General features: G+C 39.2%; 1 protein-coding gene across 7 annotated transcripts in view; it reads right to left on the reverse strand.

The window, feature by feature from the left end:
* Nucleotides 1-699: 699 nt before the first annotated feature.
* NLGN1 (neuroligin 1) overlaps nucleotides 700-22,290 on the reverse strand; it is a 311,277-nt gene continuing 289,686 nt past the window's right edge. For 4 of the 7 annotated variants that reach the window (XM_054205906.1, XM_054205902.1, XM_054205904.1 and 1 more), the window contains 3 exons: nucleotides 7,900-8,112; nucleotides 2,494-3,283; nucleotides 700-1,522 (listed from right to left, as the gene is read on the reverse strand). In XM_054205906.1, coding sequence (XP_054061881.1) covers nucleotides 700-1,522; nucleotides 2,494-3,283; nucleotides 7,900-8,112 — 1,826 coding nt within the window. The remainder of the gene's footprint in view (nucleotides 1,523-2,493; nucleotides 3,284-7,899; nucleotides 8,113-22,290) is intronic. The other 3 variants (XM_054205907.1, XM_054205905.1, XM_054205903.1) reach the window with 1 other exon arrangement.

Consider the following 22,290-nt stretch of genomic DNA (forward strand, 5'->3'; position numbering starts at 1 on the left):
TAATTACGGCTTAATCAGCAGCACAGCCACCAAGCATATAAATGATCATGCACATCGTGCTAAAAATATCCAGTTTCCTTTATTCCCACAACTTTTATACTGACAGCACTTATGTGATAATGTTGTACCTGCCAGGCTGTAAAACTTCTTGGACCGGCAGATTTCAGCATGAGCCCCTTTCTAAGGCCTTAACAGCATTGGTGCTTTGTGTACTTATTCAAATATGTAAATATGGTCTACACAAGAAAACAGGTCCAAATAAAAATTGGTGAAAATTATCTGACATTCCATTAGTGTGTCCCTTGTGCATATTTATAGGTTTTTAAAATTTTCAGTCATAGTTCTTTCCTGTTTGTGTTGCACATGCCTAATTCCATTATGTAACTTAAATCTTCAAAAAATTAATACTTGAATGTGAATGAAAAAGTATCATTCAGGACAACTGCTTCAAGCAATTGCAAACAGTTGGAATTTTTTTGTTTTTTCTTTTGTTTGTTTTGTTTGTTTGTTTCTTAAGTTCATTTGATATATGTACAATTCATTTTTTTTCAAAACCCCAAAAGTTCTTGATATGTATATTCACATAATATTCCTCCATATTTAAATAGTAAGAGTCTTGTAGGTTGAAAGCCAAGTAATCTTCAGTAATATCACCTACTGTAATCCATCAAAAAATAAAGTTTGTTTCGTCTTGTCTGGCTATACCCTGGTTGTTGAGTGTGAATGGGGGTGGGGATGAGGATGGGGCAGAGTATTGTTCTGTCCTCCGGTAAATGTATTGAATGTGTGTAGGGGCTGAATCCCTGGTATAGTGTTGGGGATCATTGTGATGGTGTTGGGTGTCATTAAGGGAATATCATCAGGAGACCTTCTCATAGCTAGCGTGTAGTCTGGGGGACAGGCGGTCCTAAGAACCACCTCATGTGGATGGATGGACTCACATTCATGATCCAAGTCAGTGTGCTTCATTTGGAGGGACATTATCTCCTCTTCTTGTGCATGGGTAAGATCATTGGTAGTAGTACGTTGTGGGCTACATCTCCTATGAACATCATGTCTCCGCTTGTCTTTTTTGTAGTACAATGCTGCAAAGGCCAAAATGTTCAGGAACAGCAAAGATGCACCGACTGCAATAGTAACACTCAATTCTGTTGAATAGTCTCTTTGATCCACTGAAAATGGGCTTGGCTGTTGTTTGGGATCATCTTGTTTGGCTGTAGGAAAGGCTGAAGTAACAGAAACAGAATTTTTCCTTGTTGGTCTGAAAGTATTATCAGTTGATGGCACTTTAGTTGTGGTAGAGGTATACTGTGAAATGTCGTTAAGATTGTGCAGATGAGGTACCAGTTCCAACCAAAGGTTCACTTTATTGGCCCTATAATGTTCTTTAACTCGTGGTTTTAATCCAATGTGAAGATACAATTGGTCTTTCTGAGAATATCTCGTCCATGCTACTTCTTCGAAACGATTTGGTTTTGTATGGATGAATTTTGTATCTTGCGGCACTGGTTGATTTGGGTCACTAAAAAAAAAAGTAGATCTCCAATGTTACAGAGTATTTCAAAAGGAATTATAAAATTAACATAATTAACATTTTATACTTAATGTTTAAGCCTGCCTTTGGATGGAGCAGAATGCTATTTCCTAAAATTAGAGGCCTTAATAATCTCGATTAGAAACAGCATTGCGCAAACGAACCCTTCTTTTACATAGACTTCAGCGACTTCCCTAGTTCCCCCAAATGCCAGTATCTCTCACGCTGGAATCTTTTGCTGCTGAGGTCAGATTGCCAGCAATGTGGTAACGGGGACAAATGTCTACAAGAGACCAGGGTGAGAGGACATTAAGCTTTGCTTTTCTTTTTTGATGACATATAGCTCATAAAGCTCAGCGTTTCAGTTCATCTGCAGTATCTGTGGCCTTCCAGAGGTGAAAGACCACAGCGTAACTCAGTATAACACATAGAGACTTAAGAGTCCGATGGCCAAAGGTAGAAAGGCGTTTTGAACTACCAGTGAAAGCAGAATTCATGAAAATGACAAAATTTTTCAAGTTTGAAGTTACTTATTTATGGTCACAAGTGTCAATTTAAAACAAAATACATAATTAAAATAAGCTGTATTATATTTGATGCAATATTTATGTCATTTCCTGTCTCATGGGGTGAAAATATCATCAGTGCTGGGGTAAAGTCAATTACTAATATTGCCATTTTTAGCTATACACATATGTTAAATGTTTGGTTTTGCACTTTTCTAGGGATCCCTTAATTATTTTTGTGTACAAAGTATTTTTTTAAATTTCTTCACTCAGAATTTTCACAAAGATGTTTTATCCCTCTTTTTACTAGAATGCGTAAGTGAGCTGAGGGACATTACAATGAACATAAGTATCCAACCCAATTCTTAATCTCTTATCCATCCTACAAGTACAGAGGCATTCCCAAGGGAGATAAGCAAGGCAAAACACTACTATTCATTATCTCGTACTCACCCAGTTTTTGCAAAGTTTGTCCAGTACGTCATCACCACCGCGCTTAGCATGACATCATTTTTGGAGAAATTACAAGGAAATAATTCAGTAGGACCAATCATGGGGATTCCTAGTACGTAAGGAACCTCATCTCCATGGGCTGCATCTGCCCATGCAGGTACCTGATCTGTCTGGCAATGATGGTAGAAGGCATAGAAATACGTCGGCGATCCAAAATTGGAGTGAAGATCTGCCGTAGCCACCGCTGGTGCAACCCACTGGTGATCAGTAAACAAAGCCAGCAGTGTTTTCCTTCTGGTCTCAGGATTGTGTCGATCTGCCCAGTCCGTGTACATAAATTTAATAGTTTCCCTCAATATATCTTTGCCTTCAGGGTATCCGTATAAGTTATCGACAAAATTAGAAACTGCAAAGTCAAAATCACTAGCTGATATACCATCTTCGCTATCCACAATATTTTCAACAAATTTTAACCCTTCCCCTTGGTTAACTCCCAACATGATGTCGTAATTGAGGAATTCTCCTTGTTCCATCAATATCTGAGGATCGTCTGGTATCACATCGCCATCAATTACTGGTCCAAAGGCTATATGGTATCTTGCTGGTTGAATGTCCTGGTCGACAAGTTCTCTATAAGGCTTCTTCTGTAGACATTCTACCAATTCTACAGTGTCTGACATGTTGCAACCGACTTTTGTAGCCAACATCCTGGCGTATTTTGCAGGCTGAAAACTAACTGCCCAGCTGGAGAGAGCTGTTCCGCTTTGAGCTATTGCTCTTTGAAAAAGTCCTGTGGGGAGAAATATTTAAAAACTACTGAAGTGACCTTGAAACAGCTACATACTTGAAAGATTCAAAGGAGTTCTTTGAAACAATAGAAAACTTTAACAGAAGAGATATTTGAATCTTAATAGTACTTAAATACGCAAGATGGTGAGATCTGTCTGTCATTATACCTACAGGTAATGTACACAAAATAAATGCAATATGCGCAGAAATCGAAGCAAATGGTTCTACCTCGATGTAGTCCAGCTGAGGAACAGAGTTTTAAAAAAAAACTCAGGAAGAGAAAGAAGTGGCATTACCTTATTATGTAGGATAACACTATTAGCTTGAAAGAAATTCCTGAAGTTAAAGCAATTTATAATTTGGAGGAAAAGCCAACGAGTCTCTGAAATGGATTGAATTTCTGGATATTGCTCGAGCCATCCGCAGCATGCGTACACACCACGATGTGTTAAATAAACCTAATATACCGCTTTTCTGTGTTTTGTTTGGGATTAAACTTGGTTCGAGAGGTGCAGTGCTTTCGAATTGTGTATCATAGCAAAAGTTTATGTTCTGGAGTAACAGATGAGTAGGTACTAGGCAGCTACTAAATTTTTAAGTGTCTAAGAGTCAAGATCTCTCCTTGTAAGGAGTATTTTTAATGAAGGTTTATAGTGATTACAGCTATAGAAAAAGGGAAATTATATCTTTTACACTATTTATCTTTGTAATTCAGAGATTTAAACATATGTTCAGGTATTCATTTAGGGAGGCGAGAGAGAGAGTATGATCTGGCTCTGCATATAAACTTGTAGCAAATCCCAAAGACTTCCATGCAATTAATTTGAATTTATGCTGATTTAACTAGCACTCGGGACCAGAAATTCTACTCATAGAAATAACAAAACATGTTTAAATTGATGTTTGCTTCTCCCTTCTGCAAGCATTTCTGAGCATATAGTGGATGAAAGCCTTACCCCCTCGAGTCAGTGAATCAATCAAATTTTTTTGCTATTGACTTTAATGCAATTAAAACTCCGCCCTTGTTCCCAAACTTCTTGTGCTCCCTTTATGTTGTGGCTTTGCCTTTTCCCACTCCCTTTGGGAGGGGCGTTCTGGCTCTGAAAGAGATAATGAGTCTGAACCTTCGGTAAAAAAAATGGAGAAAAATCACCCTCTTATAATGCTCATGTCTAATATCAGAAACTTAGATCATATTTAGGTAACTGTGGCCTTTCTATTTGTTTTTGCATTTTCATGGAAGTACGTCCAGGTCGTTTCAGTAGCACATCTTTTGCACTAATTACTGGAACATACTTTATACTGGGCCCTACCTCCTATACCTCACTGTAGGTAATACCAAAAGGTCTATAGCATGCCTAAGTCATACTGATTGAAGATATATGGGTCAAAATTTGGTTTTACTTATGCTGATAGGCACCTGGAGTAATTCCACTGACTTCGGTAGAGTTGCTTAGGGACTGGAAGTGACATCTGGCCCCACTGAATTTTGCTAAGAATGTATCTTTGGTCCAATGCTCGATGAATAGCTGGATACACCCTCTAAAGGAACTGGAGTGAAGGTGCTCAGCTTACCTCAGAATTTTATTCTAATGATTGAAAAGATGGCTTTTACTTTGATAAGTAACATATTCCTATTGATGAAAAGCTTCCATAGGCTCTAACTCAAGGCAGAGACATGCCCTTACAGCCTCTGTTGCAGTACCAGACTCTACGCTCAGAAGTTACTTGGAATCAGTTGCTGGCAGAAAACGTTTTACAAGCTTCTTCGGAATTTTAAAATCATTCTCAACTGTATTAGGTCCAAATCCAAAACTCTTAAAATCAGATAGGTGTAGGGACTAAAGTATGTAAACTGAAGCCTCTCCTTAAATTTATGAGAAGTCATATCCAAGATATTATTTCCTTGCAAGATATGAGTAAAAAATGAGACAGAACTTGAGCTATAAAGCAGGTAAAAATATATTTGCATGTTTACAAGGTCAGATATTGAGCTAGTATAAATCAGCTCAAAGTCAGTGGAATTACCGCAGAGGATCCAGGCATTGTAATAAATGTAACAAAATGACAAAACTGAATTTTCACAAAGATGTATTTCATGATACTTCATAATGTTTCTTTTTTGCATAACGTGTAAATCTATTTTTATTGCTTTATTAAATATCTCTGAACAAGGACAGAAAGTCTAAGCTACGTATTAAGAAAATGCTGATATAAACACTATGGCTTGCTAAGTGCTACATAAACATTAAATGTTGGATTAAGTAAAAGTGGTCAAGTCCTCTGGCCATAAAGTTATCTTAGCAAATGGAACTAAACATCTCTCCTTCTGCCGAAGAATCCTTAAGGAAATATTATTCCTCTCAAACCATTTGGTGAAAAAATGAACAACAGTATGAAAAATTATTTTCATTCTGTCATATAATTCCTGGCAGAAATTGGTACCACACAGGATGGGGAACTACATTTTTATCTGATAATGCATATGATTATTATAGCTTATGGGCTTCAGGCTGATGGAAAGAAGATTTACATGTTCAATGGACCATATCGCTTTGTGACTCCTATTCAAAGTCTCACCACAGTAAATAATAATAATTCGCATATGTTCATCTACATTTTCAGAGCACCTTCTAAAGATGGGTGCTGTTCTGCCCACTTGCAGATGGGCAGCTATGAACAGCACCATCTTGAAAGAGGCTGAATGGTTCCTCTCAGCTACCAAGGGATCCTTTCAAAGGGAAATGAAGGAAGCAAAGAGAGCATCCGAATGTATGAAACAAAAGGTTTTTTTGAAAATCTTAAGAGATGTGCAAATGTTTGAAAACTCGAAATAACTCTTCTTATTTGAAGCTGACCAATTTTTATTTTAATATGTTTTTTAATGGCAGGTCTAACCATACCCAAGCGAAACATAACATACGTGGGGGTGTGGCACATTGTTCTGTTTAATCAAAATTTCAATAGAGCACGTTTTTGCTTTCTTATAAAAGAAATCCTCAAAAATTTACTTTTACAATTAGATTTTAAGTATAGATTGGTAAGCCCTCTCCAGTCCCCTTTGATCTGCTACATTGGCAAATTAGTGCATCAGTTTCCCCAGACAAATTCTGCTCCTGGCAGACTTCTGGATGTGTGTTAGAATATGACGGGGTAAAATTTGCTGGTGAGAGGCAACACGTGACTGTGCAGATATTGTAAATGTGGCATTTTGCATTAATGTCATGTTGCATCAAGAAGATCAAGATTAAGATCAAGTAAGAGTTAGGGGAGGATAAATCAGGTCTCTTCATTCAACCTTAAGCTAAATCCTGTACGACAGAAGTTATCTTGGTGAGTTCTGATGAAAAAAGGTGGTGCAGCATGACCCTCAGTTCACAGTGGGGTGAGGTAATGCTTACATATTGTTCCTATAGGCCAGTCTATAAATAAGTCCGATTTAACTGCAGGTACTTATGGAAAAAAAAAAAAAAAAAGATTACATTAAAAACCAAATTGAGGAAATAGACTAAAACTTAAACCACAGTCTGTTTTCCACTAGACTTTTCTTGTAAAAGTTATGTTATTCTCTCATTTAAAATAGTGTAAAGGCCTTATTCTAAAGAATCTGTCACTTCTATTGACCTCAGTGGGCTCTGCATCATGACTTTGGGTAAATGCAGCTCTTTAATGTCAGTGGAATTATTTTTTTATGACTGGCCAATTAGTCCCCCATAGAGATACAGCAATATAAATTAGTGGAGGATCGTATGCACAGGGCACAGTGCGACGTCCCTGGTAAAACTAGACAATACAGATAAAAATGTGTGAAAACAGTGAGACAAGAGTAATGTGATCAATAAGCAATAGCCATGCAAATGAGAGAAACTGTGTGGAACTGTGGTGCAAAAAATCATAGGAAAAAAACCTGGGTGCCTCAAACAGCCTGTTTTTAATTTCCTGCTGTCTGCCTCAACTAGAGAGAAAAGGTGTTAGTTATGGAATAGGAAAAAACATATAGAAGAAAATCCATTTGCAACTTGGATGCTTTGACAATTTTGGATCATGCATGCAAAACATTCAACCATTCTTTTATTAGATGACAGCAAGTGAAGTTCATGCAGTTTCAGACAAAAGATTTCTGAACTAGGTATTTGTTTCCTTCACACAAAACAATAGTTTTAAGCATTTCATCTATTAGCCTGAAAAGAGAAACTGTGTCATTTTAGTTTTCTTTAAATTATACTCCTCACGAGAAACTCAACGTGCCTTTCATGACTGTCTGAATATAGACAACCTCATCTACTGTGAGCATGACTGGCTGGTTTTCCAAAAAGGACACCCTTAGGTAAGAATGAAAAGAGACAAAAATGATGCACCAAGAAAATGCTGTTCAGAAGTCTGCTATAAAGTGTTCCTACAAAGCTCCATAGGAAAAAGAAGAAGTGACCCAAAATTTAAACATGCACAGAAGACCTGAGGGAGAAGGTGGCTTGTACAGCCTTTAAAAAGTTTGCTTAATGTCGACCTGAACTCAACAGTTCATAGGAACAAAGAGAATATACAGAGCATCACATAGTACTAATGGCGGTGGCATGCAGACACCAAAATTGTCAAAATTTGCAACCTGCATAATACCTTTGGTTGAATTGCTCCAACGGTTACCTTCAGAATAATGGGATAAAGTCAACAGATTGACGCATGAACCGCCTGCACCAGATCCAAAAACAGTTATTCTTAATGGGTCACCACCAAAGAACCCAATATTTTCACTAGTCCATCGCAAAGCTTGAATTAGATCAAGGAGGCCATAGTTCCCTTTTGCTGCTTGGTCCCCAGTGCTCAAAAACCCTGTGAATGAAAACGAAAAAAGAAAGGGTTAGCAACCACTCTTCTCAGCAATCCTGTTGCAATCTTCTAAGTAAGATTTCAAAAGTATATGCCATTAAATATCATGCAACTACGTATTTTTCCATATTCCCTGGACAACAGTTTGCAATTTTGTGCTCTTCCTGAAACAAATTATTTGGTATTCACTCTTTTGGCCCGGATAAATTAATGTAGGGAAGATGAAGATACATCCCAGGCAAAATGCTCACCTAAGTCTTAACAGGTCACAATGTTTTACTCCCGAAGACTTTGTGTTGATTGCACTAAGAGGAAAGGTTTAGCAAACAGATCTGCTGCGGTCATTTTGTAAGTGATTTGGTCAACTGTGTATTGCACTTCTGTACTTAGATGCAGCCATGGGCTTTGCACGTGGCTGAGAGGCCACAGTTCTGCTTCTCTGTAGACTGTGGTTACGTCCCAGCAACATGCTCTCTTTTCCTTTTTTTCTCACCCCAAAAATGCAGCTTATGTCACAGGACAAGCCGGGTTGAACAATGTGAGCATCCCTCACCTCCCTGAGCTCCGGCCCATAGTCATTACCCTGAGTTAATTGAATCTACATTAAATGGATAAAGACAATGTAAGCTGTTTCCATGACCCCTTAACATCAAAAAGATAAGAGCTCAGGGGTAATCCGGAGAGCACAAGGATTGCTCCCTTTCATTCATCCTGGAAGAAAACCAGCAGAATGTGTCAGGTGCAGGAACTCTGTTTTACTCCTTACTCCCAGCAGTACCCTCGTATTCAGATGGCTGTTACTCTCGTCCTTAGAGCCTGCTGACTCTAAAAGGTGGACAATAAAAACTTTGAAGAAAGTCTCTGTTGATAAAAGACACGGCCTTGCTTTTGGATCCCTTCTGTTGACATTTCTGATTTTCTCAGCTTAATAAACAAATGTTTAAATAATACTAGCATTATGAAGTAGCCCAGCACCGCCATTTGCATATCAAACTGATTTAATGCTCACTAAATCGACAGCGTAACTGTTTTTCAGTACATGCTTTGTAGAGAAATGCAACCATTACAACAATTATTTCCACATTAATTAGATATTAGTGGGTCTTCTAGTCTTGTCAAAGTTCTACTGATTTAACTCTCTTGAGTGCAGCCAGCCTACTCAAAAGAAGTTTACAGTAGTTTTTCAGACAAATGGCTCTCAAAGGAGTCCTACTGTTTCATTATGACAATAAAGGCAGCTTTTGAGACATTTCTAAGAAGAAAGACACGAGTGTGTATACACATATAAAGTAAGGATTTTACAAGAATACAGATAGGCGCACACGTGTACCTATATTTGTGTATATAACGAACATGTCATTTGTTACTTTATTATTATCCTGATTTGAATTCAAATGGCAGGTGTGCACTGGGTATTCTGTCGTATGTGTAAAAATTGGTAATAACAGACCTTCTCCGCTGTAAACTGCGCTGGAAGCTAATTGGCCTGGCTGCCTCCGTAGCTGAGCTATGCTCCGTTTGGGGCGAGCGGCTTTGTTTGTGTAGGTCAATCCTGATTTTTGTTACCATGGAGAGGGAACAGGAAAGTGGCATGAGGTGCCAGGCCAGCAATTCTCCCACTTCCAGAGCTAATGTACCAAGTCTAATGGGCACACTTCATTCACTACAGCCGTAGTAAACTGTTACTCTGATACCAGACTTTAAAATAGCCACTATTCTACAACTAAAACCTGCCACGTTTACTACTTAACTGCTTAAAAAGGCAAAGGATAGAAGAAAATACCACCTTCATATTCAGGGAAAGCCCAGAAAGGAAGTCATAAATAGAATTAATTCATTCTCATCTTACTATTACAGCTCAGCGCTGAGTTGAAGTGAATGTGATGTTATTTTACTCTGCTTCGCTCTCTTTCCTTTTCTTCTGGGTAGCCAGAGGGGCTGGTGCATGCCCGTGTGACAGGATGGCCCCAGCAGAGTCCTTCCTGCACAGAAGCATTCACTCCTCTCCCTCATGCTCCAGGAAAACGTTGTCCCCCATAAAGAGTTTTTAAGGACACAGAGAGATGATATCTTTGAATCTACGATAGCAAATCTAACGAAAGCTTCCTAACCAGTCTCACTGCCTTCATCAGCCTGCTCGGAGCTGAGGGATGGTACGAGTGACTGTAACAAAATCAAAATGTAGGAATTTATGGGAACGACAGGTTCCTGTGGCTGCACATGCTGGGAAAGTCTCCCCCCTGCTTTGCATAAGTATACGGGTGTGGAAAATCAGTGACAAATCAGTTCATCGTGTGAAGCACATAAGTGACTGCACTGATTTAAGGGATTAGAAGAACAATTGACACTGGCGGTCCTCGAAAGACAGGCAGCAATGAGATGACAGCAGTTAGAGCTTTTACCAAAATTGTGCCCTAAACAAGTTCCTCTTTGCTTTTTTCCCTTTCCCTGGCTTGCAGATTCCCTGGGCCTGGGCAGGATCTGCTCTCAGCAGGGCTGCAGCGTCGGTTCAAAAGGATCCTGTAGATTTCTCAAAGTGATTCCAAGTCATTTATTAGGGAAATAGACAGTAGGACTGTAGCTGAGTTACAGCGATTGCCCTGAAGGAAAACAAATGCTAACACGTGGACTTCCTGAAAAAGTTGTTTTCCATACTCTGTATAATATGCAGCAAAGTGGGAAGCAAGTTAAGTCTTTGCCTGGAAAACAAGAGATTAAAATTATAGGAAAAGCCTTAGGGCAATCTCCTACCGTTAAATGAGCTCGCATCAAGCTCCGAAGCTTGATGGGGAAATGGGAAATCCTTGGGAAACTATAAATATACTACTTTTAAAGAATCTTTGCAAAAAGGATCTTAAAAAGAGACCAAAAGAGGAAATGTCTCCTGTTGCGAACAGCAGACATCAGGAACGTTGTATTCAGTTCAGGAAATGTGCCAGAAGGGGGAGCTTTCAGTTTATTTAAAAAAAAAAAAAAAGGAAAAGAAAAGAGAAAAAAAAAGGAAGTATTAATAATATTCTCCTCATTCATCTATATTAGACAAATTATGACTTGTGTCCAGAGCAACAGCTCCGATGCAAAAGAAATATCTCACGCCTCCTCAGCAAGAACCACGTTGGCTGACTTCCATATCTGCACAAGATGGATGATTATTGATGTTGACTTTCATGACATGAAACATTTCTATCTCATTTCTCAGAACCATAAGAAGCCTGTTAATATCTCGCCACCTGTTCATGCCTTTTTTCTTGCATGCGGTAGTATCCGCCTGGCTTAGAAGCATTCAGAATGTCATGAAATCAGAGACAGGACTCATAAAACAGATGAGGTTTTCTTTCCAGTTCGTGTTTGGGGTTTTTTCTAAGCAAGGAGTGCCTCGATACAGATAAACTCATCTAACTAAACACCCGGGGAGAAATGCTTTAACACGCAGCATCATACCCGCTCTGTAGGTCTGTGGGTGCAAGTACTTATTCCTATTTAGCACTTCGATAAAATAGAGATTGCAACAATCTGTGTTGTCTTTATCCCACGCGGAGCTTTCAGTATGTAATTAATGTAGACACCATACATTTCTATGCATTTCTATGACATGATCATTACACTATTTAGATATTAAGCTAGCAATTTTGAGTCACAGAGAGGAACCTGCTCTTGCTGAAAAGGGCTTGTGCGTCTGAAAGCTTGTCTGGTTTTAAACTGTATCAGCTAGTCTATTAAAATATATTATCCCTTTCCGCACACGCTGTCTTATTATCCTTGGATTGTCATCTCGCCAAGAATGCTGCTATCAGATGCTACCACCTTTTGCTCTTGTAAAAAAAGTGAAGTAAATTATTCCTTATTTTAGTTATTCCAGGAAGACATTTGCAAAAAAACGTTATTTTTGCATTATTCTCTAAAAAGGTCAGATTGAGCTAATTTTGTTCCATAATTAAGTCCTTCTACTGGAAATATTCCAATCATCAGCTGAACAATTGCTATTTTATATTCTGAATGGCGAGGTTATCTCCTCTTTTATCTCCTCCAAAGGAGCGGGCTCTAATAGAATTATGGAAGTGAGGATGTGGGCTTTTGTGAGTTTAAGAAAGAGATTTATTAAGCTCATTTGGACCATTTCTCTGTTACATGTCCATTAGACAGAGGCGGAGTATGCCACAACCAGGCCCTGTATTTTGTCTTAAGATAAATTTTAATGCTTTATAAGCTTATCTGCCTGGGTAACAATTTCTGCTTGCCATTCAGATAAATCTTTTTCTAATATAATTCCAGCATTTTTGAGGAGTAAATAAAATAATAGAGTTGGGAAATAATCCGTTGTTGAAAACCTTAGTAGATTGAATCATTTTAAGCTCTCGTCTAATTTGAACATTCAAATTAATGCAGAGGGGAAGGCAAAACCAGAATTTTTCCTAATCTAAGGGACTGCTACAACCCGATGATGCAGTAAAAGACGAGGCGCAGGCTGGTGGGTACGTAAGAGAGAACCAAACCTTCCCTCTGATGAATTCTGGCCATACAAGTGTTTCATAAGCCAGCAACCTTCGTGACTGGATCAGAGTAAGGGGAAGGATGTCTTGCCGGACAAAAGAAATATCTGCCTGCAAGAAAATACACAGCAACAAATGCTACTCTAAAAATAAAACAAGAGCTTAGAAAAACTGGTCTGACACGCTTAAAGGGTTTTTTCAAAGAACTCTGTTACTGGAAGCAGAAACGCGTAAGACTTTACCTTTACCCACCTGTTTAGGCACATGCTATAATAATTTAGCTACGGTTCCAGTTACAATTCCCTAGGCAGTCAAATGTCATCTTTTATTTTGTTAAAAGCAAGTGTTAAATTGTACAGGTATAAATGCATCAATGCATAGTGGAAGAATACAGGACATATTTTGAGGGAAGTATTTAGACTCCCTCTGGATTGCAAGTTCCTTGGTTAGGACTTTAGTTTGACACCCTCTGTTAACATTGAACAGCAATTGCCATCCACAGAAAATTTCAGTTGCCCTTTAAACTATACCTACTCAGTTAGAAATGTGAGCAAGATAAGCAAATATTAAGCATTGTGGTTAAACTTAAAGAGCGCATTTGTTTTCATCTTCGACATCTCTCTCGAGTTGGCATCAGCTAACTAATCTGAACGAATTACATGGGCAGCAGCGCTGTGAACATTAGTGTATACGCGATAGTCAGGAAGCAGAGGATACTGCTCCTCGCTTTGCTGACCAGCACATCCTAATATTAACAGCATATTTTAGTAACGGATAAGGGGTAAGGTGACTAAAAGGACTAGGAACTCCCCTAAGGAAGATGTAGGAGAGTATAAACTATTCACTGCAAGAAAAATGTTCCTTTGTAGGCATCTGCAATGTACTTCTGCTCAAGAATCAAGTTTTCGGAAAATGCTGCTCAATCGGGAGTTTTGTAGCAAATTCATTTAATATACAAACAAGTAATTGCAACATTAGCAAAGTACTCGTCTGTTTCTGTAGCTTTCTGCCACACCTGTATTAGTAAGAAGATTAATGATTTCAGAAGTGCAAGATTTTAGCCTACCTCCATGAGATGTGCAGAGGATCACCCTACCTCGTTATGCAGTCTTTCCTGGCTGGTTAAGATAGGTGAGACACTGCGTTTACACCCAGATTTTATTTTAATTTTACATATAGAAGACAAATTAATATGTTAGAATCTTTGCAGGTGGACACACTGTACTTTTAAACAATAAAAAATGTTCTGTTGCAAAGTATTGGTTAACAGCTGTACACTGTCAGGTTGGACGGGGCTCTGAGCAACCCGATCTAGTTGGAGATGTCCCTGCTCACGGCAGGGGGGTTGGACCAGATGGCCTTGAGAGGTCCCTTCCAACCCAAACTGCTCTATGATCCTATACATTATATACATATATTTGCAAACTATTAAGTTTTCACGTAGTAAGGTTACGTAAGTGGTCACATACATTGTTTGAAAACTTAATATTTTCTGATGTCATAAATCATAACATAAGTTAAGGACAAGTATCTTCCATACAAATAGCCTGCACTCATTTTTTCAGGCCACAACTCTGTTTTGGGATGTGTTAAGCTTGCATTTCTGCAGTGATCCAAGTTGTGGCTACCAAAAGACCTGAATGTGCCATATGGCGCTGATCAAAGTGAGGGGGGGGACTGGGAAGAGTTCTGATATGAGGCCAGTTTAATTACAAATGGTTTTGATCTGTGGAATTTTAAGATTTTTTTTAAAAAAAACTAATTTTTTTTTTAAACATTTTATAGAATGAAAATTCATCCATTCAATATGGCTGAACTACATGGCTGACTTAAAAAGAACAGCTCAGAAACTGAAAAGTTTTTTGTGAGTAGTTGTTCCCACTATTCACATAACCTCAGTCGCTTGGTAAGAAACTGGGAAACAGCTCAACTATTTTAACTGTCTTAATTAAGCTGTGTTACTGTAAGAACAGTACCTCAAGGTTAAGTGTAGGAACAATAAACTGTACCGCGAGCAACGCAAAACTGCTGCAGTGATTCATTAACTTACCAAAGTGCTGCATCCGTGAGGCAGAATTGTGTAAAAATACCAAGAGCACCAACTTCCCTGGCCAGTGCTATTGCCCCAGGAATTAGCCCTCGGAAATTCCCATTCATTTCACCAAAGTAAACAATTTACAGAATCGATTCAGTAAATGTAAGGACTTGTAACTATGTCCTTTGGCATTTTGAAAGTATATATGGAGAAAAGCGTGTGATGATGTATAAACTCGGATGTGCTTTTTCAGCAGTGCTGTTTTACTGCTGGAATTTTTAACGCTCCTCCCAGAGTACCAAATCCTTTGAATCGATATGAGTGAAGTGGGCAGAGCCTACTAAAAGGCTGGGCTTTCCTTGTGACTGTGAGAAACAACGGGAAGTTTTCACTTCCTTGCATTTTACTTAATTTCTTTTCCCGTGAGAGGCTAAACGAACTGAACGCTGCGAGTTACAGAAGTCCCTTACAGCTGTTTCAGTCTGGCGTCTGTCACTCGCCGGCGCCGATCCGTTACAGCAAACCCCTGGTACAGAGGCAGACTGCGACAGAGCGAAGTGTCTCCCACCACAGCGCTTCGCTCCGTTGTCAAAGAGGTATTGGCGTGACTTCACCGGGGACGATGCAGCCCAAAGCTGGCCAACCCTCGCTCTTTTTCCAGAACACAGGTTCTCTTTCACAGGCTATTATCAAGGCCCTTTAAATGTCGAAAAAAGTCTGGATGAAGCCAGTTTTTTTCCTGTCCCAGGAAGTTATCCTCAACCATTACAGAGGGAAAGAAGATGCTTAGATTTACTGTGATATTCTTGGCAAGTATGCCGTAGGTGTTGGAGCAGTCTGAGATTATAATTTCTAGCATTCTCGGAAGGCTGCGCGGAGAAGGTGACTCTCTCTGCCTTTAAAGTCTCAGTGAAGAGACGACAGAAGTCTGAGTGCTTTCAAAAGCTTTATCTGCCTTATTTCTTCATGTGGTCAACAGTTATTTTCCATTCTGCCTTCACTGTCATGTTGGGACTGTTGTGGGCAGTTTCTCAAATTCTGGGTATTTTCTGTGTGTGAGACATTTGTGTATAGGTCCCTGCGATAAACCCGTGCTTGTGCATAGGGTCGTGGTGTGGGGACAGACCCACACAGCGATTGGATATTGGGAAAAATTTCTTCACTGAAAGGGTTCTCAAACATTGGAACAGGCTTCCCAGGGAAGTGGTGGAATCGCCATCCCTGGAGGTGTTTAAAAGATGGGTAGACGTGGTGCTGAGGGACACGGTTTAGTGGTGTTTTTTGTCGGCGTTAGGTTGACGGTTGGACTTGATCATCTTAAAGGTCCCTTCCAAACTAGACAATTCAATGGTTCTAGGATTCTGTGAAGGACATTTGTAAAGCCCCGAGCTGGCTGGTTTCCCTGCCTCCAGCACAGCACGATGGGGTGCTGTTTCTCTCCAGCTCTCCCAGCCCACACGTCAAGCACGACGGGGCAGCGGGTCGCAGCTCCCGCGGCGTGTGGCAGGTTTGTCAGACACGGGGCAATGGTGAGAATACAGAAAGTCAGATGTTTGTTACAGCACTGTCAGTTGCGGAGACGAGTTTCACAGAAGCAGTTCTCCAAGCCCGTGCGGTAGCGTGGGTACCGGGGCGGGAAGGGTAAACTGCTCCTGTGCTCTGCAGGCGGTTCTTGCAGCCAGCGCTTTGGCTTCAGCGCAGGGAGGATGGATAAAAGGGGCTTCAGCTGCCCTCCGCTTGTCAGACCTCTACTCTAAGTACAACATAGCCGGTCCCGAATGATCACCCCAGAGATCAGCTCTGTAGGAGCTTATTACAGATGAACTTTACCGAAGAGTCAAATGAAAGTCTGATAACAATCTCAGAGATACTTTGGAAGAGTTGTACAAGCAATTGGGCTAGTCCACTAAAAGTGATCTTTAATACCGATTTCTGGATACGCTGTAAAAGGAAAAAAGAAAAGGAGGAGGCAAGGAGTTTCAGAAATAACAGCTGGAGAAACTAATTTCACAGGATTTTAAGTGATACGTGCTGACACATATCAGAAAGTAGGAGTAAACCTTAAGAACTGACGAATGACATTTGGCACAGGTGGACGCAAAAGGCAGCCAGAGTATGTTTGATTTGATTGTCTCCTCTTCTCTAAAAATACAGAAAAAAAGATGGGGTTTGCTACAGAAAAGAGCAGATATTGATGAATAATTTCATCTTTGAAAAAATAAGCAATTCTGCTGCCAGCAGAGAACATCTGCTTAAATGCCTTCCACAAGGTAAAAATCATAGTTGTTAGTACACGGCTGAGTCATGCTCTAGGGCAACGCAACTTTTCGCTTAAACTATTTTTAAGTTGCATACAAACTTTTCACAGGAAATGACCAACGCTGTAATACAATAGCAATGCTCTTATGAACCACTGTCTTTGAGAACTTTAACAAAAATATAAATAAAATCAATAGTCTCTAAAAGACAGCATGGGCAAACCCAAATCCTATTATAGGATGAAGTGTGGAATAATAAAAATCAAACACATACTGATCCTCTCAAATATACTCAGCCAAAGCCCAAATGATAAGGAAAGACTACATGAGAGAACAGAAAAGGCCGCGTAGCCAAAGCCATCACTTGACTTTCCTACTTGGCAGAAGAAAGCGATGCCCCGAGGGAGAGATTCTTGTCTTCGCCAGGATTGAGAGCACAGCTGTTCCAGTCCTACTTACTTCAAGTAGCGCAATATGCAAAATTAAGTAGCCCACAGCACATTGCATCAAATCTCTGTCCTTTACTATGTTTTTTTTTTTTATGGCCCCATTTTCAGCAGCAAGATCAGAAACAAGGCATTAAGATACGCTCATCTTTCACGCAATAACTTTTAACTTCAGATGATACAATTAAAGGCAGCAGCTACAAACCTGGAAAACGTGTTAGAGTGGCGAGTTAACAAATAACCAATGTTCTTAGCGTGTAAGGCTTTAAAAATCAAAACTGACCCCATAAAAAAGTCTGCTTTCCATTTTCCTTCAAGATTTGGGCAAAACGAGTTCATTATCTCAAGATAGCCCGATGGTACTAGAAGATCTTTCTACCCAATATATTTGAGATATTTTTGCTATATAATGAGCTGTGTAATATGTGCAGCTACCTAGAACTACACGTAGTTCAGATTCAGCTTTCAAAAGCATCTTTTAGGTAGTACATTTTATTGATTGTTACACGCCAGAGAACACTTTTTTCTAACTTAGGCCTGGAAATCGTCTTTGCTTTATAATGGTCACTCTGGTTGTATGTTAGTATATCTTTTCAGTAATACCACGCAGTTTTTTTGAATTTTGAATATGTATGTATGATGAGAGCAAGGATGGGTTTAATTTCACTAGAAGGAAAAATTCATAGTTTAGAAATAAAAAAATCATAATTACGAGTTCCATTGAGAGGGACAGCACCATAATTTTTGATACTTCTTCGCAGTGTTGAGATTTGCAATGAGGGTCCAATCAATGCTAATATATATTCTATGAGCTGATGAAAGGGAAGTAAGAAATCTTCATGTAAAACTGTATATGCAAATCACTAGTTAGAAACCTAGCAGCTATTTGAAAGTGCAATCTTTCAATCAGAACACAAAAATTATGGGGCTAATTTACTGTGAACTCCAATCTCCTTATTTGAAAATAAATAGAAAAGATTAACCAGTGGACCAATTTACCAAGAACTGCATTCAGTATGTCATCACTTGCATTTTTAAATCAGAACTGGAGGCATTCTAAAAACATGTCACTATTCAGATAAGATTTAATTCAGGAAAGTTTTATGAACGGTATAATACAGGTAGGGGTCATACCAGATCATCCCAAAAATGTCTTCTCGCTTTTGAATGTGTGAGTTAAACAACATATGAGACTCAAATAATCAAGATCTGACTTCTGTAGCCTGATCAGCGCAGACAGGCCCTTTAAATGTACTGGGAATTTAAATAAGTTTTGAGAAAGGCTGAGAAATAAAGCTTTTCTATCTTCCTGCCTTCTCTCTTCCTCTCCCTTTCCTCTTCTCTTCCTTTCTCTTTCTACAAAGCTTAATCTTATTTAATCAGTATCAACATCATTCTTGGAGTTCCGTTATTCATGTGAATTTATCTATGTGTCCACTATGCTCTTTGAAATATGCTTGGGGGCACACCATCAATTTATCGCTTGAAAAGATCCTCGGAAATACCTGGCAATATTTTTACCCTGTGATAACCATCTGCCAGGCTCTCTACAGTTGCTGTGTGGTTGACCAACTCCTTGACCTACCTGTGGCATTGCGTCCACATCTGGTTCCTTGCTGCAGTCCAATACGCAGCGGCAGCACAGAGATCAGAAAGATGACGTTCTGCTCTGTCCCTTTAAACCCCTAGGGGCATATTTGTCTTACTGAAGACACTGTGTTTGTGACTATCGTAATCTGCATGTGAGAATAACTTCTGATAAGAAGAAGGAAGTAGAAAAAGCAGCAACTCAATTTCAGTTTGAACGGTAAAGTGGGGCACGTTGGAGCACACCGCAACACCACCAGAAATGTAGCACATCAGGTTACACATCACGGCTTCTTGTCACGGCTACCATTCGTATTTATGGTGGCAGAGACGCTGAGTCCATTCTTACCCAGCGGAAAGGACTTGGCCAGCAGTAAAAAAGCTAAGAAACGTAGCAGGTTTTTGACTCATACCTGTGGGCCTCTAAAAGTCTGTAGACTTCTTCTCAGGGGCCAAAGATCACTAAGAAAAGCAAACCAGTTAAGAGCAAAAACAAACGTACTTTATGACTGTCTGAGCCTCTAGGGAAAACTTTGAGAGGTCCGTAACAAAATTATGTTGCAAACAAATATCTTCATACACCGACTCGTGCTAGTGAGATCCTTATACTGTTTTCATCGCTATTAACTGAACACCAGAAACAGTTGTAAGAGCATATATGCCTAGACAGAGGCATCAAATCTAATTTTCTGGTAAATATCTATCAGTTCTGGTAAAATGTGAAGTAACTAAGAATTAACTGGATCGCCACGTGCCTGTTCCTTTCTTACACAGCATCCTGCCTCTCCTAGTATAATTTTTGCTTTCTGCTGTATCTGGATTTCCCATTCCATAGGGCAAGATGCTTTATCTCGCAGTGATTTTACTGCACTGCAAGACGCATTTTGTGTCTTAAAGGCAGGCAGCTGAAGAAAAGTCAAGAATGGGATGAGGGGAGCTGTTACAGAGACTGTTAATTGTCATTTACTAAAAAAAAAAAAAAAAAAATTAAAAAAATTGCTATTAAACTATTCCTCCACAGCAGAATCCTGAGGGATATGGCCACTGCTGACTGTACAGTTGTTACACAAAACAGTAGGACATAAAAGATATGTATTAATCTATAAATCACATACACACAACTCCTACGCATCTCTTCAGAGCAGTCTTACAAAACACCTGGTCATATGCATATCCCCTACCTTTTCTAGCAACAATTTAAATAAATACAAGATGTCAAAGAATCTTGAACAGTCCAAGGAAAAGGAAGAAAGAAAGAAAGCAAGCCTCAAATCCACCCAAAGTTAATTGAGGCTAGAATCACCGCAGCTCCATCCATTGCCATTTCACGTTGGTGCACTTCAATTAAGGCATAATAAGAGTGCAAAGCAATTTATACATATGGATTAGATGTCATCTGTGAAAAATCACCGATTAACTCAAAGGAGGGTTCTGGAGTACCAGAAGAACAAGTGTTGTAGTACTCCGAGTTTCGCTTTTCAGTTAGCACCTTGATACCACAAAAGCAAAGCTGAACTACCTTTATTTAAAGGTTTTAGTAAGAAACACTTTTGATGAGTGGGCACACGCAGACACGTGGTATCAGCATGTTGATCTTCAGGCTTCACTAAATAAAGTTTCATTCACCAATAAAGTACCAACACAAAAATGCCCGCACTGTTTCCAATAATGAACTCAAATGTTTATTCAGTTACTGAAAGGCAACTTTTTTTACTCTGTTTTTTTGGGTTGTTTTTTTTTTACCATTAGAAAGATTGCCTACTGCAGCCTCGATTAAACGCAGGGCTCCAGTTTTTCCCGAGATGTTGCATCCTTTCATTCCACCCCGCAATGGGTATCACACGCATTACCACTACATCATCTGAAGATACGCATATGCACATCTACAGATAGACGAGGCTCATAGCTATTCTAAATCTAACTAATTCTAGTGAAGTCAAGAAAATTGGCCAGTTGAAACCAAGCAAGGGTGTGATTCCAGGCCCTTAATCTTTTGAGAAGTGTGAAAGCATGACTTATAGTAAGTGCATTCATAGATACTGCATCAAATACACAGCATCAACAAAGTGGCTAAACTAAGTTATATTTAATAGGTAGCAGAAAATAATTGATGTTTCAGATAATTAAGTATGTTAGATGACTGGAAGCTGAAGTAAGATTCTGGAAATCTTTGGAATGAAAAATGTGCGTACGTATGCCACGCAGCTCCCAATAACTGAGATTGCTCTACATTTAAAGATTTCTGCAACAAATACAGTGAAAGAAAACCAGTGTCCAGCTGAGGTAAATATACTGTGAAAGATGCTAACGTTGCATTTTCTGCCCCTATATTCGGTCCACAGTAGGAATCCAGCCATTCAATATTGCCTAATTGGAGAGTATCACGTAACAGCCTCGTCTAGCACGGCTAGTTTCACCTTTTTGCCATAAGAATACCGAAACCCGGTAAGTAGCAACGTGAAGAAAATAAAGACAACAAAACTGAAATTATTTTATGTTTCTAGCACATATTTTAAAATCTAACACCTTTTTGAAAGCTACTCTGCAATTATAAAGTAATACTTTGCTACAATACAATTACACGGTCTTTGAGTAGGAGGATGCTTTTATGAGGAGGGTAATATTCTTCAGTTACTCACATTTGGATGAAATTAGGCGTCTTGAAGCTTACAACACCCACTTGCAGCCAAACTGAGAGAAGGAACATGAGTCAGAGGTCACGGGGAACAAATTCTCAGCCCTGAGCAAGAACTGAATTTATACAAAATAGTCACGTCCAACAAACAAGTGCTCAGAAGACGTCAAGCACGTCTATAAGGCAGCTAAGAAACATTACGGCAAGGGGTGGCTTCCTCAGAGCCATCAGTTTGCTATTTTGCCATTACAATTCTTATAACTTACTATAAAGTGAACTAACATGCACAGTATTCACACAGTTAAGTAAAATGGCGCTAATTTGTTTTTAATGCTTAACCAAATACTACAGGTTCTAAAGGCACTTTCTTAGCCTCAGATGAGTTGGAAAATCTAATCTGTGCTAATTTTCCCAAAAACAGATGGTGCATGAATTAAACTGTGTAGACCCTTTTAAGCTTCCATTCTCGCTAAGTCCCTTTTGGGATAACTAATGTTCATTTCTTAGGTCTCTATTCTCCTGCGCTTATTTCTCTTAAATAACTGAAAACAGCCTCCTTAATTGTATAGGAAGATACACTCAATGGGAGACAAGTCACAGAATTTGGGCCTTCAAGGGATTATGTTATGTACGCAAAGCTCGTCGCTAAAGCCAGTATTTTTTTGCACGGACAGTACAATGGTATCTGTGTTATTTACAATAGGAAAACATTTCATTCCAGTCCAACAAA

Source organism: Rissa tridactyla, chromosome 6 (assembly GCF_028500815.1).
Source record: "Rissa tridactyla isolate bRisTri1 chromosome 6, bRisTri1.patW.cur.20221130, whole genome shotgun sequence".
NCBI lineage: Eukaryota > Metazoa > Chordata > Aves > Charadriiformes > Laridae > Rissa > Rissa tridactyla.